The sequence below is a fragment of the Lepeophtheirus salmonis genome, chromosome 5 (assembly GCF_016086655.4).
Source record: "Lepeophtheirus salmonis chromosome 5, UVic_Lsal_1.4, whole genome shotgun sequence".
NCBI classification, from domain to species: Eukaryota; Metazoa; Arthropoda; class Copepoda; order Siphonostomatoida; family Caligidae; genus Lepeophtheirus; species Lepeophtheirus salmonis.
Genome location: NC_052135.2, coordinates 27,350,591 through 27,365,495, shown reverse-complemented (window position 1 = coordinate 27,365,495; position 14,905 = coordinate 27,350,591). Strand labels below are relative to the sequence as shown.

The window sequence follows — 14,905 nt, the reverse complement described above, 5'->3', positions numbered from 1 at the left end:
ATTTATAACTTATTGCTTATAAAAGTTTATACAAATGAGAATTTTACTTTTTAATTCATTAGAAAAAATTCAGGGGGTAAAGGGCTAAGAATATTCCTAGGTCAGATGGAGTAATTGTAACACTGTAATGTTTAACTATTCATTGCCAGTGCAACTTTATCTAACCACTTAAAGAAAGATAAAGAAAAACATTCTTCAGGTTACAAAAAGTCTCACACTCGTCCAATGTCATTTTTTACCACTATACCTATGTGTAATGCCTGTCGAATTTATTTACACTACAGTGGTGTTCCCTTTGTTTTGTTATATACCGATTTGATTACAAGCTCATCATATCTGGAATTGATATATAATTCAATTTCTCTTTCCCCCTCCCCCCTTTCCCTTTCATTCCCTTAAAAGAGAATTTGATTGGATAACTATCGAATAAAAGTGGAGCTCTGTTTTTTTATTCTTAAACTTATTCGTGTATTTTGTATACCAACATTTTATTTATTTATTATTATATGCCCCCAATTTCAAATCAAATAAATAAATAACAATTTTTATATATAATCCATTTAATATGGTTTTCATTTGTTCTTTTTGTTTAATTAAGTTTTGAATTGCAAACAGAGTCATTAGTTTATATTTTATGTACATATTATTTATTTAGTCTTTGTATAATGTTTATATTAGTATAAGTAGAGTTATAAATTCCAAGCATTTTCTCGCATGTGTTTTTTTTTGTAGTAGGCTATCTGAACATATTTTTTTATATTTCGAAGTATTTATACTTATTATTTTATAGGGAAAACATATAAGTATAAAGTAACCACATGTGCATGTGCTCATGACTGACGTTGAGTAAGAATTTGTTGGTATCGGAGAAAAATTGAAGATTACCATTGGATTGATTCCTAATTAGATATATAGATAGATTGATGATGATTGTAGTAAATCTGGGATAATGTCATAACAGCAAAGCTGTGTTTCTCCAAACATTCTTTAAATTATCAGGGTTACCATGTAAATTTTAGGTTTCTTTGTTTTTATATTCGCTTATAAGGGAATAAGAATGCTTATAATGAATAATTTTACATAATAAGAAGTTGATCATTGCTTTTTTTAAAGCTCTTTGATATGCTACAAATTATAGGCATAGTGGAACATTTAGACAAACACATGTAGTTATATAGCTATTATACGACTTTCTAACATTTTTATAAAAATTATAGGTCTGATGCCACTGGTCGTTGGGAACAATGGTCATGGAAACCTGGAGAGCTCAAGTATAGGAGAAGAGGTAGGCGAAGTCTCTATTACTTTTTAAAGATTACTCATCTTTCTTTCCTTCTCTTCCAAGTCTTCCTCAATTCCAGAGAATTTCCGAAAGTATCTCTACTCCTCATTACCTCTCGACGCCCGCCAATTTCTTGATCACTTTCGTCAAACCTCAGTGGACCTCCTGATTTCCAAATTGTCCCGAGTTCCTCTTCAGAAACACATACTTATTCATTTTGATGACCTACCCGAATGGAGAGTCAAACGAAGAAGTAGTAACGGTCCGGTTGAGGGTGGTGCTGCGGGGAGTATCTTTAGTTTCAAGGTAATTGAGCCTTCCTCGCACGGTGTGACCCAAACAGATCGCGAGTACTTTAACATTGTTCGGACTGAGAACGGAGTGTCAGATTTTTTTCGATTCCTTCCGAGGAAAAAAGACGAAGGAGGGATGAAGAAAAAGAAAGGGCAGGTATGATGATGACATTATGGGGTCTAAAATACTATGTAATAAATATTTAATAATTTTGCAAAAGGTTGAATATATTATATGTACGTATATATTAATGCAGATTTTTTCTATATTCTCCTCTTTTTTTCTAATAGCATAAATTTTTCCCTTATTTTCTTACGAAAATTACACGGTTCGTTAAACCGTTTCATATGTGTAAGGAGACAGGGAAAAAGAAAAAAAGAACTCGAAACAATTAACTTTGTATGCAATGCAAAAAACCCCTTTTTTATTTATGTAAACATATAACTTTTTTTACTTTGATAAAAAAATGAAATGAAATAGCACAGGGGTCAGGACATTTATCAAGAAAAAATGTTTTGCTTTTACTTGTCTCACCCTTCCATTGTGTTCAGTTCTTGATATAACTTCGCTGCTCAAAATATTTTTGCGTTGTATTAATATTTAAATAGTGGCCCTTGCTCCTTAATACTTTTAATATTCTTCTAAATAAAAAATTAGCCAAAAAACACTTTCATACCTTCAATTTGTTCTAATAGCATAAAGTTACAATACCAACTTTTCTGTAAGCATAAATAAATTTTATTCAAATATAATCCCTGGTTTAGAAATTATTAGAGTTTCAACATTCAATCATTTTTAACATACAAAATTAGAGTATTTAATATTGTTTGTATGACAAATTATTTTATCTATAACACAAATTATATTATCATCTATTATCGGTAGTGGTAAAGTTTAAATTGATTCAATGTTCCTTCGTATTTTAAAATAAAAACGTCAGCCAATGCTTAGAAATTTACAATTTTATTGAAATCTTTATGAGACAAGATCCACCTCTGAATGTCGTTCAAATGTTATAATTTTTGACAATTGAATATATTTTTATTCCTTAAACCGAGAAATGGCGAGAAAATGAAAATAAAGGCATTTTTTAAACGTAAAATTGTATTTAATTTGATGTATTTTTAATAAATAAATTAGATTGTCCACATTTTCAGTTAATATTTTGATTTCTTATACCTTCATTAATATGATTATTAATAATAGTAGTATTAATGGTAGAAAGGGGCGCAGGTACCGGGTGAACTGTTGCACAGGTCATTTTAATTTGACAAAAACAATGGAAATTTGGTTTCAAAATTGACCACCAAAATCCTTTTTTTTTCTTAAAATTAAAATAGCTTGAGAGGAAAGATCGTTTTTTAATTGTGTCACGCAGAAGAAATATTTGCGCTAGTAAAAAAATATTCACCCAAAAACGGAATAGTTAAATGTATATGTATTATATACATTTAGAAATACTGTATACATAAATAAAGTGCATGAACATGAAATAATTAAATCGTTTCCAAGTATTAGAAAACCAACATAAAATGTCTAGAATATTATCTCCTTAAAATATGTAATAATGCAGAAATATAATTTATTACAAATATGAAAAAGAAAATCTACTTAATAAGTTACAAATCAATTATTCTATGTTATTACAAATATTGCTTTAGTTTATGTACATTGTACATAAACTAAAGCAATTCTAGATTTATATCGAATGTCAATAGCAATTTTTCTCTCTTTATATATAAGAGTATGAAATAGATTTGGTTCCTTCTCCTTTTATGTCATTTTTGGTTATTAATAATAGTACTCATATTAACAAAATAATAATAAAAACTCTACTATTTGTTATTATAAACGAATAACGTGAACATATATCTTGACAACTTTCTAATAGAATTGCTGTCAATTCAAAAAATATTCACTAGTTCTTGTTTCTTAATTGAATATTTTATACAATATGTAGTTACATATGTATTATCTTAATAATCCTAAGATACTAGTTATGTAACGTATTTCTCAATTCTTAACGAAACATAGCTCAAATCTTAGCGCTTCTGATCCGCCGGTTCTGAGTCTTTTCTTCGATTAAGCATTAAATTTTGTTCATTTCAACTTAATTTTCTGTAAAAATATTACTTATAATGTAGAGATAGGGCCGTCCCTATTATAAAAGGAGAATTAAGGGGTTTTCAGAGAGTTTGCAAAAGACTAAATCTTTGTAGATTTAGTCTATTGTTATTTTTCTCTCACTTTTAGTAGATAAATGTTATATTTCAACAAAAACGGGCAAACGCCATGACCTGCGACTAGGTTTGAGCTGTTTCCATCTAGTCTGAAGTAATGTGAACAAACATTACTTGAATGATGACACAATGGTTGTCAGTAATTCGGGGTGAAGGAACCAGTTCATTTTGCAAAAACTGTATTTAAAAAAAAAAGACAGTTAGCGAGTAACCTTTGTTTATCCGTTTAGCGTTTATCGAACCGGTTCAGACCCGTGATATCAAATATATTTACACTACAAAAATGACAGAGATAACACATCCATACATAGATCTTCATGTTTGTATACATACGAATACCACTTCAAAAGATAAATATCTGTCATACTACATCAAAGGAAGAAAGCTTCCTTCAGGCTCAATTTTATAGCTTTTACTTCTTCTTTTTTTAATCAAGTAATTATTTTCTAGTTGTTTTTCTTATAATATAATAAATATACATATACTCGTACTTTAGTAATTCTTATTTGCAAAACAGTCTGTGCCTACATATCTTTTTGATACTACGTATAATACTTACACCTAATAAATAACAAGTTATTGCACCAGCATAATCATGTCACCATATGTATAAATATATACATTTCCCCCAGTAGAATATTATGACGACACATCAACTACAAAATATCCCCATTATACCATGTGCTAAGCCATTTTCCTTTAACTCTTTAATGTTGTTTTTTTTAATATCAAGGTAAGTATACGTATGTATATTTAAGTCTCCGGACTCATAGTATACATTTTAATCATGGGTGTAACATTTAAAATTATAATTACTAATTATAATAAAAAATAATATTTATTGCTTAATTAAAGATTATTTTTTTAACGTTATTTGTGTTATAACATATTATGAACTCTTTAAAGCTGCTAATATCTAAAAAAAAGTTCATTCATGGTTGGTTATGTAAAAAATTTAATTTAATCTTTCTAATTTTAAAGTTGTTTAACTATCAAAATGTTAACAATACCAAAGAACTGATGTATCGATTATGGAAAATATGACATTAATGGCTTCTTAAGATAATATAATGTAGTAAGGTTGTTTATTGATATTAAACAGCTCTGAAGAATTGCTTTTTGAAAAAGGTTTACCGATTTAGATAATGTCATCGAACAAAGATTTTTTTTTTTATATCAACCATTTTAACTATTTTAATCTGTAAGTAATGTAACATGTTGGACCTGAACTACGGGTTCCTCTCTGGATCCTATTTTCTCAGTATATATTTGGCTTTTACACTTTCAAAAATTTCCCTGATTGCATTTAATTATTTCATAATGTAAGATCTTTTATTTAATTCATTTTATGAAAAATTGAATTTATATTGCAGATTCACTAGATATCAAGCTTTTAAATAATTTATAGCACACTGAAAATGATGTGCATAGACCAAAAAAAGTTGTACAAAGAAGCAATCATAACAAACCAATAATTTCACTTTCTAACATAGAAAAAAGGAATACACTTTAAATCTTTCACGACTGTCTAAAACTTGTTTTTTTGTTGTTATTGTTATAGTTCCTTTAATTGGTCAGATAGAGTTGCACTGATCATTTGTAAGTATTATAGTATTACATTTACTCCATCTGATATAGGAATCGTCTTTGAAGTCAATATACATAAAGTGGATAAGGTTTTTTCTTCAACAAATATACAATAAATTGCTTCAATTTGACAAAATGTATGTTTTACAATATCTTCCCAAACGTTATTAGGATCCTGAACTTAAAGATTGGTTTCTCAGGATCTCAATGATGGAAAATTTCCAGGAAAATAAGAAGCCCTATTCTGAATGAGTAAATATTTTTGTGTCTTAAGGCTAATGTGTGTGGCTTGAAAGTGTTGTATGCCATGAACTACCGGATGTTTAAGTCTTTGAACACTTCCCTTTTATTGTATTAATTCTTAATTTGGTTTGATGAATTTAAACACAGTCTTATTTTATGAAAATTTATTGGACAAATATGTATAACAACCTTAATAATTAATAAGATCTTCATTTGGTCTCAATATGACCTTTAGGGGAGGCAACAAACTTTAAAAATAGTTCTTGTCCTTTTTACCATCCCTTGTTGACAAAAGTAGTAAGATAACCTTTTTATATAGGTTATCTACAAAAATCCTCAGAGTCTTCCTTTGTAGTACTGTTTTGTAATGAAACCACAATGTCATAGAAGATATATAATTCCATTAAAAATGCAATTAAATTGGTGTGAACAGACATTTTCACACCCGTTATATGATATTTACTTTTTTATTGCATCATTATTTTCATCCATACCATTAATATACTGTTTGACTGAATTGAAGTGCTCGACATAGTATTTCACTGCTTTAAGCCAATGTCTCCAAAGCGTGAGGATAGGTGCTGGCGGGAGGAGAACTTGGCATAAAGTAGTAAATTTACGTTTTCTATCATATGAATTTAAAAATACTTTCTTCACTTCAGAGATGACAGTGTATGTATTTTCGAAACAATCAGGACAGAGAGTTGCTATTCTGTTCAGACCATGAGGTAGACAAGTGACATACAACATCATTGGAAAATATTTTTTTAATGGTTTCGGCTGATTTAATACAATATGAAGCTCCGCCGGCAATTAAAACCTTCGGTCTTTCACCTCTGTAATCTGAGCCAAAAACGTTGTTGATACTTTTTACGGCAACACTTGTAATAGTTTTATTGTCGGCTTTGGTAACATTTTCCAAATTAATGAAATAAGGACGACCCAAAAAATAACCAGCTAAAGAACCAACCAACACAACACAAGAAACGTAATTAATTATTGTACTTACAAAACTAAATCTACAAGTCAATACTTTATCTCAAACTTCATCACGAAGTAACTTTACACGTTTTTAAAACTTATAAAAATAGTCAATACGTATTTCTCAGTTACAGGTTACTTATTTATATATGATTAATGATAATGAATTTTGATATGTTTTCTCCTCAAGAATGAAAAAAATAATGATGACAGCTTCTAGTATTATAAGGATTACCAACTTCAAAAACATGCTCCCGCTTTTGAGGACTTATAATATTCATATCTGCTAATGCGCTAAAACAAGCTATTGAGAGAAGCAAGGCAAATAACTCCCTATTCAGTAACCACCTATTCCGGATGAAAAAGTTCTCCAAGAGGAGATTATTTTTGAGGCAACAGTTGGATTAAAATCTAGAGATGACTCATCATCTCTCGACAATCTTGTACAAAGCGCTATTGAAAACTCTGATCAGGTCCCAGAAATGACATGCAAGGAAGATGTTAGTGGAAAAACGGAGGAAGGCCCTGAAAAAGGACCAACTTGTGAAGAAAACCATAATTTACTTGACGAAAATAACATTGTTCCCTCTGAGGTACCAAAAATGATATGCGAGGAGGATAATAGTGGAGAAACCAACGAGGTCCCTAAAAAAGTATCAACTTATGAAGAAAATTGTCGTTTACTCGATGAAAATAAAATTGCTCCCTCTGAGATAATGGTAGAGAATATTGCTTCCTTTGGCTCCTCCTCAGTGAATACAATTGAAGAAATTATAGAATATTCGTGTAGTCAAAAGGAAGACAGAAAAAAAAAAATTGTTTACATATACTATTAAAGTCACAACACTACAATTTATTAGAAGGAAAAGAGTGGTATCATTTTAAAAAGATTTTGAAGATTTTTTGGATAATGAATCTTTATTTTTACGGTCAATTACAGCTGAAACTGCCTATTTATAATGTACTTCGGAGATTGTTGAGATGGAGTTTAAGGAAAAGATTGTCTCAGAAACAAACGCATCTAAAAGATTAAAAAAGAATTGTTCCCGAAAGATCGATCAACTACCTTAATCAAGAAAATCATTGACGAGGGACAAACTTTCACTGACCCATATGGAATTTTGAAGTTCTTCCATGGTCGCTTCCAAAAGCTTGTTGGGGATGAAAGAGATAAATTTCCTCGTTCTAAAATTAGGAAAACATTCAATCTTCACGAAAAATGTTATATCAAAATACATTAAAAAATATTTTAAGGATCGAAAGGCTTCTAGTCCAGATGGTATTGGTGGGAAGATTTTCACTCAATGCAAAGATGAGGTTGTTCCCTATTTAGTCGAACTGGGGATGTCTACGGAAATTGGTAGGAAGCTCCTTCAATCCATAACAAGAGGCTAAATAGTTCTGATCCCTAAAAAGGGGTGGCTACCGATATCAACAATTGGAAAACAATCATGGTGCTCAATGAGAGCTATCGCATTCTTTCGGGAGTTTTTGCCAGTAAAATAGAACTGATTTTGAGCTCCAAATTTGGCAAAGAACAGAAAGGCTTCGTAAAGGACAGGAATATTTCAGAAATATAAAGAAATGTGCAGTCTGCTCTTGAAATTGTACGTAAAAGGAAACTTTTTGGGGCAATTATATCTATGGACTTCAGCAAAACCTTTGATTCTGTCCTTTACAGTCAATTTTGAAAGTAGTTAAAAAACTTCTTCCAAATGAATACGATAATCCCATTAGAGCTGTTCCCTTCTATGATACGTAAACTATCTCCATGGGGTATAGAGAAAGCGACCCAATTACTTTAAGAAAGAGTCGCCCTTGAGGTTGTCCTTCAGCCTCCCTATTATTCGTCACTACACTAAAAGATTTTGGAGATTCGATTATAAAGAAATTCAAGGGAGTTGGAGTTGATTTTGGGACCTCGATACATAAAATTAATATTTATGCCAATGACGTCACATTGATGTTAGAAGTTAAGCCTGAGGCTCAATTAACTGAACCAATTGAAGTGATTTTAGATTACTTCAAGAAGTATGAAATGATGTCCGGTTTAAAAAACAACTATAAAATAAACCGTTGTTCTTTCTATTGGTAAATGGAGCCCAAGTAAAGATATTCAAATTGGACAAACTGTTCAATTAAGGACACAGTGGAAATATTGGGAATTATATGGCATACAAAAGTGTTTCTTATTCAAACTGGGCATTCCTAAAAAAGTGTGTGTGTTCTTTAATTTACCAATGGAGAAGTTTCAATCTTCGGAAGAGACCTCTACAATTTCCTAATGTACAATATAAGGCAACAGGTATTCCCTGGCTCGCTGAGAGGACAATTGAAGAAGAAGAGTCCTCGCTTAATAAGTTAATTGATAGGATCTATTTAACCTCAATAAAACGACCTCAATCTCTTGTGAGAGGAGGATTATCTCTGCTCTCAAGAATATTTCCCAAAATCTATAAAAAAGTGCTAATTGACCTTTCAAGACATCCAAAGAGTGAGTGGCGAGCTACTATTTCCTCACACACAGTGTCCACATGGGTTACGCTAGGAACAAGTTTGATAAATTATCACTTTGTGAAATTATTTCCCTCTTTAGCAGAAGCTCATATGATTATTAGGAAAGGAACGCCGTCATTTTCATCCACTTCCAACATTGATGTGATGCAAACTGTAAAAAGAAGTTGTATTTTAAAAACCTCATGGAACCAAAAGAATTAGACTGGTTAGCCTTATTGAGGGGTATTATCTCCTTACTCGATTAGAGCAACGACTTTATATTGAATTGTTTAAAAAAAATTATCCAATAAAGAGAGTCGCAGACAATGACATGAATGCCATTCCATGGCATTTGACAATATCTTTTGCATTAAAATATAAAGAGGAAGCTGACAAAATTTACGACGAATTCTTAAAAATATTGGACCTGTCCATATCGTGGAAGAAGAAAATCATGGGTTCAATTTCTAAAGTAAACGATAGAAAGCGATTTACTTTGCAATTTTAAATATCTTCAGGATGGATATTCCTTATTGCTCCTTGCAAAGACTGGAAAATTATTTAACACAGTTATTTATGCTTTCGCAGACTGCCTTTCACTAAATACATAAACTGAAATAATTTATATTGGTTAACATAGAAAGAGTAAGTTATAAATTCGTGACTGCTATTCTTTTATTCGGGCTCACTTCAAATATTTCGAGTGTTTCTACAAAAACTGGCGCTATAGAGTTAGCTCTCTCGAGCTGGAGAAGTAGGATAGCAGTGAAGTTGATAGAAGGCGACCCTATCAGAAATGAAAAATTTAGAGCTATTCTTATTTCGACAGCTGTGAAATACTCTGTTTTGCCATATAAATTTCGGATTCTTTTAGTCTAACGTACAAGTACACCGGGGATTTGATACGCTACAACCCATATATTTCGAAAGTTATTATGATGTTTCTTCGCCGTAATATATGCATCGACAGAGTTTTAAAAGTTTTGTGTATCCAAAGCTTAAATTTCGTCTCCATCTTACTTGTTTGGTCGTATAATTTTGATAATTTTTATTTATTTATTTTTTACCACATCATTTTGTTAATTTTATTGAAGATTTTTATGAAATAGGATAAACTACCACAGAGTATTTTAATTATCCTTTGAATCACCTTGCTAATTAATCGTTGTATTGACTATTGCTTAAGGATTTAATTATAAACTAAACTTTTGATTTATATATATTTTTATATATGTAGCATCTCCAAACGAATTAAGTTTTTATGTTAAAAAAAAAACCCACTTAAGATCGAACCGAAAAAAAAATTCGGTCCAGCACCGAGTCTCACGGCTAGTACATATTATATACGTTCATTTTTAATGTTGTCTAAACAACTTGAAATAAAGCAAAATGTGGTTAATTGAAAACACTTGTGTTTACTAATTTTCTTAATTAATGGTACTTAGTAACTTAAAAATTAATTAATTATGAGTGATATTCCAGGTTAATTTAATAAGCCATGTGTCAATATACATCAAGAAAAGGCTGACAGTTTTATTATTTGTTAAAAGTTAATTAGAAAAATAATCAACGATTTAATTAAGAAGAGGTGCTAAGCTAAATGTCCCTTTTCAAGTTGCAACGTATGTACGTACAATGTACATCTGTGCAAGAAAAAAGACAAAATAATTAAACATACTACACTATAAACAATTATTCAAAGAGAAGCAATCTTGATATTTCCAAGATGTATTTTCAATCACTGAAATAAATAAGCCAATTTATGTTCAAAAACTTCAGGGCAAATAAATATTGATCTATTAAATCAACCAAGAGGGGGAAGTATGGAAGTTTTTATTTAAATTTTCTAAACAAAAAATACCAAATGTTTATTGTTTTAAAAGAAAAGGAAACTCCACACTATAGGCCAGAGCGATGTTAGTTGACACGAAATTCACTTTTTGTTATATCTATTACACAATCAGCTTAAAGCAGTGATATTTTATGGCTTTTTTGTAAATTCATAACAATATACAATTTTTGATATCAATTTCATAACTCTATCCTAATTTATGAGTTGTAAAAATTTGATGCTAACAATTTTGAAATGCACATGATGTCATTAATAATTCATCTATAGAACCAATCTAGACTGAATTATAAATGAAACCGGCCCATACTGAATTTTTCTTTAGGGCCCATCTGACGGTGTTCCTTCACTTACAAAATAAAAAAAATTCTGTTTATTTGGGTGTCAACTGTCGATGTTTCTTTGTATTTTCCAATATAAGTGTTCTGAACGTTAATTGGGATTCGCTCTTGTTAAGCTACGAACACTTCTCAACAAATAATAATAATAATAACTTGATAGTTGGAAGAATTTGCAAACTACCAATAGATTTTGGGTATTTTTTTGCCAGATTCTTTTCGAATGAAAAGTTTTGTGATACAATAAACGTAACGACGTGATCTTGATCGATTTTTTTATACCTGTCCAGATCGAATTTCTTGAAAAGACATAATTAGTTGAAGACTATGTGGAGAGATAGTGGTTATGTAGTGGAATGGTTGAAGCTTTTTTCAAAGAACTCTTGTTAGGTTAAAGTTTGTGGTAGGTAAAATGCAGTGCCAGAATTGTTTGTTTTAATTTTGGTATTCTAAAATACTATTTTACTCAAAATAGGGTACGACTCCTTTATTGTGTAGTAGCATTGAAAAACAAAAAGATGGGGAGGGGGCTAGTATAATTAGCTCATGTTCTGTCTAAAATACAAAAGGAAAATTATGTTTGATTTATCATGTAATCGAGTAAAATAATGGCGTTCTGCCATCTCTAATAGTACTGCCTATCAAAAAATCTTTTGCCAATCTTCTACAGTGTATGCATTGCCTTCAACGCTAAACATTATTCGTCCGTTTTCAAAAAGGAAGACGTTCTTTGGATAAATTAGTTTCAATGTTGAGGCTCTTTCAATATAAGTTTTAACGACTCAAGATATGATGAAAAGGCAAGAATCAAAGAGTAACATCCGGAAAGCTTTATTAATTTTTGCTTAGAGTACCTAAGTGTAATATATCTCTTAACCCTTGACATTGAAAGATGTTGATTCTGCCTTCCTTGAATCATAATACAAAGAAATATATTAGACATTGATCTGCCGCATACTTGGGAAAAGGTAATAATGGAGTCATTCACTTTTTTTTTACGGAATATAGGAAATTCACATCTCAGTTCCAAATTTTGATGGCGGTATTTACTTCAATTCGCTCTGCAAGGGTTGTTGAAAGATTATCAACTCAATCATCCATGTATTTGGAACATCCCCAGTATTCAAGACTTATTCGAGTGGAATGTTTTTTGTTTTTTAACTAAAATGACTACGTTCGCAAGTACCTGTATTCTTTTTGGAATTTCCAAGTGGAAGAAAAATTTTACCCCAGAAACTAAATTTGGGTTCAATTAAGCTGCTTAAGCACAATTTAGCACGCATATCTCCCTTTTTTATTAGTATTATACTTATACAGTATCTTTAAAATTTTCAAAAATGTATATATGAAATAAAGTCCAATAATAATAATAAAAAGGGATACATTATTCGTGCTGAATGAGTGCATAAGCACTTCAGTTAGCCCAGCTCGAGGATTTCTGCTTTGTTGTAGTTAGTACTCAAACATACATAGTTATCGGCCTCATTTCTAGGTGTTAAATAAGCTTTCACTAGTACAGGAAATTTTTTATTGTTTCTGCGGCAATGTACACAAAATCGAACATGTTGTTTTTGTTAGTTTGTTTCATTTAAATTTATTCCTTTCATGCTTTATCTACCAAAATTTTGTAGTGGTAGATTTATATACATTTTGACATAGTATGTGAAACATAACAATTAATATTGAAGGGTTGGGCTTAGATCGAGAGGTTTGATTTTAAACTATAACCTTTATTTATGATTTATATTTATTACATTATTTCTTTTCTAATAATTTTTTTAATTTTCAAAATCTTTGTTCTGTTATATTTATATTAAAATTTTTAATAAAAGCACAATTTAAAAATAATATTCTTCCTTTCTTGTATATGTCCAAATTGTCCTAACTAGATAGTTTTAACTTGTCTCTCAGCTACCCTTGAACTCAAGAAAAATTAACTATATAAAAAGTTACACTGAAGGTGTAAATTCAGATAATGTGCCAAAGCTCAGGATTGGGTGTACTCACCACACTCAGAAAGCCTTCACTAATGCAGCAGTGATTATTCCAAAAAAAAAAAAAAAATATGGAATATTTAATTATATCAACTTACCAGGGTGTTAAATACTACAAATTACATGGCTACATATTTATTACTTTAAGTAAAATATTGAGAGACTATAATAACAAAGAATTGAAAAGGTTTCATGACTTGTAAATAAATTTTCATAAACATTTTCTAAGTAAAAAAATACCTCTATATGTATTTATTTTCTTTTTCAAATAGTTAAAACATCGACCAAAGTTCATATATCATCGTGTTCCTGGATCCTCAGTACTTCCCTTTTCTGGAGAAAATCAATACCAAAATCGCACAAAGGATGTAGCTGCTGTTTCAATAGCTAAGCCAAGAAGTTTAGTCTAAATAAAGTATTAATATTTTGCTATTTCCTTATTTTGAGTATGTAAAGTTGCAATTATACACATATATCAATATTATATATGTGAAATATTAACATAACTAAATCATTGTTGTTTTATTTAAAAAATTATGAATGACAGACTCTGTTGTACATGTAATTCATATTACATGCTTTAAAAACTATTGTATATTGGATAAATATCTATTTTTTTGTAAATATAAATTGTTTTGAATAAAGAGTAATAATTCCTTTTCTTGTCTTTTTATATACATTTGATTATAATAGGTAAAACTTTAAAACAAAGTATCAAAACGAAAACCACCTGACCTATAATTATAGTAGTTGTGACAATAATTTTTTTTCCGATGGGATTGTTAAATATTACTCAATAACTAAATATACAACTTCCATGAATTCACGTTTTTAACTGACAATGTAAATTCTCCGAAGGGAAAAAGAAGTTTCATACACCATGAGGGAAAATGATAAAGAGAAATAATTTGAGGTAAAATAACTAGCGAAATTAGGTAAATATATATTTAGGACCCCTATCTTCTCAAACTAACAGGTGCATTTCATTTGTTTTAAAGCATTAAAAATAGGTATACGTATCTGAAGTAGATATATACATATATGAGAGCCGAAGAATAATAATAAGAATTTGTCCAGGATTTATAAGAATAACTCCTTGTTGGACTGAGAGTAGAATTGAGGATTGACAACAAAGTTATTCCTTCTAATGTGGTTGCCAGATATGTATAAAGATTTTAGTTTTTTTTCTTCCACTCATATATAATCTAATCAAACGTCATCACTAGAGCTGTAAATTAAAGTCATATAGAGGCGTGCGTAGAATCATAATAATAATAACATCAAAAGGGAACCTGCTTATTCTAGAGGAATGCATGATAATTTGTCTTTTTCTTATTTTCTATTCCTCTCATATTATTACTCAACCCACAACCAATAATAAAATTGAAATATCTCTATAGACAAAGTGTTATCAAGCGAGTTATAAAAAATATGCTACTAGTATGTAAACAAAAAATGAAAGCAAATTAACGTTAAAAATACAAATCCTATATTACATATTTATGACTAGAGTAGTAAATCGTAAACACTTTTGGTATAAAATAAAAAGAACCGATAGTTAACATAGTAACCATGACAATTTTGAGAAAGTTCAAGAGAAA

General features: G+C 30.1%; 1 protein-coding gene across 3 annotated transcripts in view; it reads left to right on the top strand.

The window, feature by feature from the left end:
• Nucleotides 1–13,962, top strand: part of LOC121118616 (uncharacterized) — a 45,267-nt gene extending 31,305 nt beyond the window's left edge. For 2 of the 3 annotated variants that reach the window (XM_071888507.1, XM_040713194.2), the window contains 3 exons: nt 1,218–1,285; nt 1,346–1,732; nt 13,577–13,962. In XM_071888507.1, coding sequence (XP_071744608.1) covers nt 1,218–1,285; nt 1,346–1,732; nt 13,577–13,714 — 593 coding nt within the window. In that variant the 3' untranslated portion in view covers nt 13,715–13,962. The remainder of the gene's footprint in view (nt 1–1,217; nt 1,286–1,345; nt 1,733–13,576) is intronic. The other variant, XM_040713195.2, reaches the window with a different exon arrangement.
• Nucleotides 13,963–14,905: the final 943 nt, after the last annotated feature.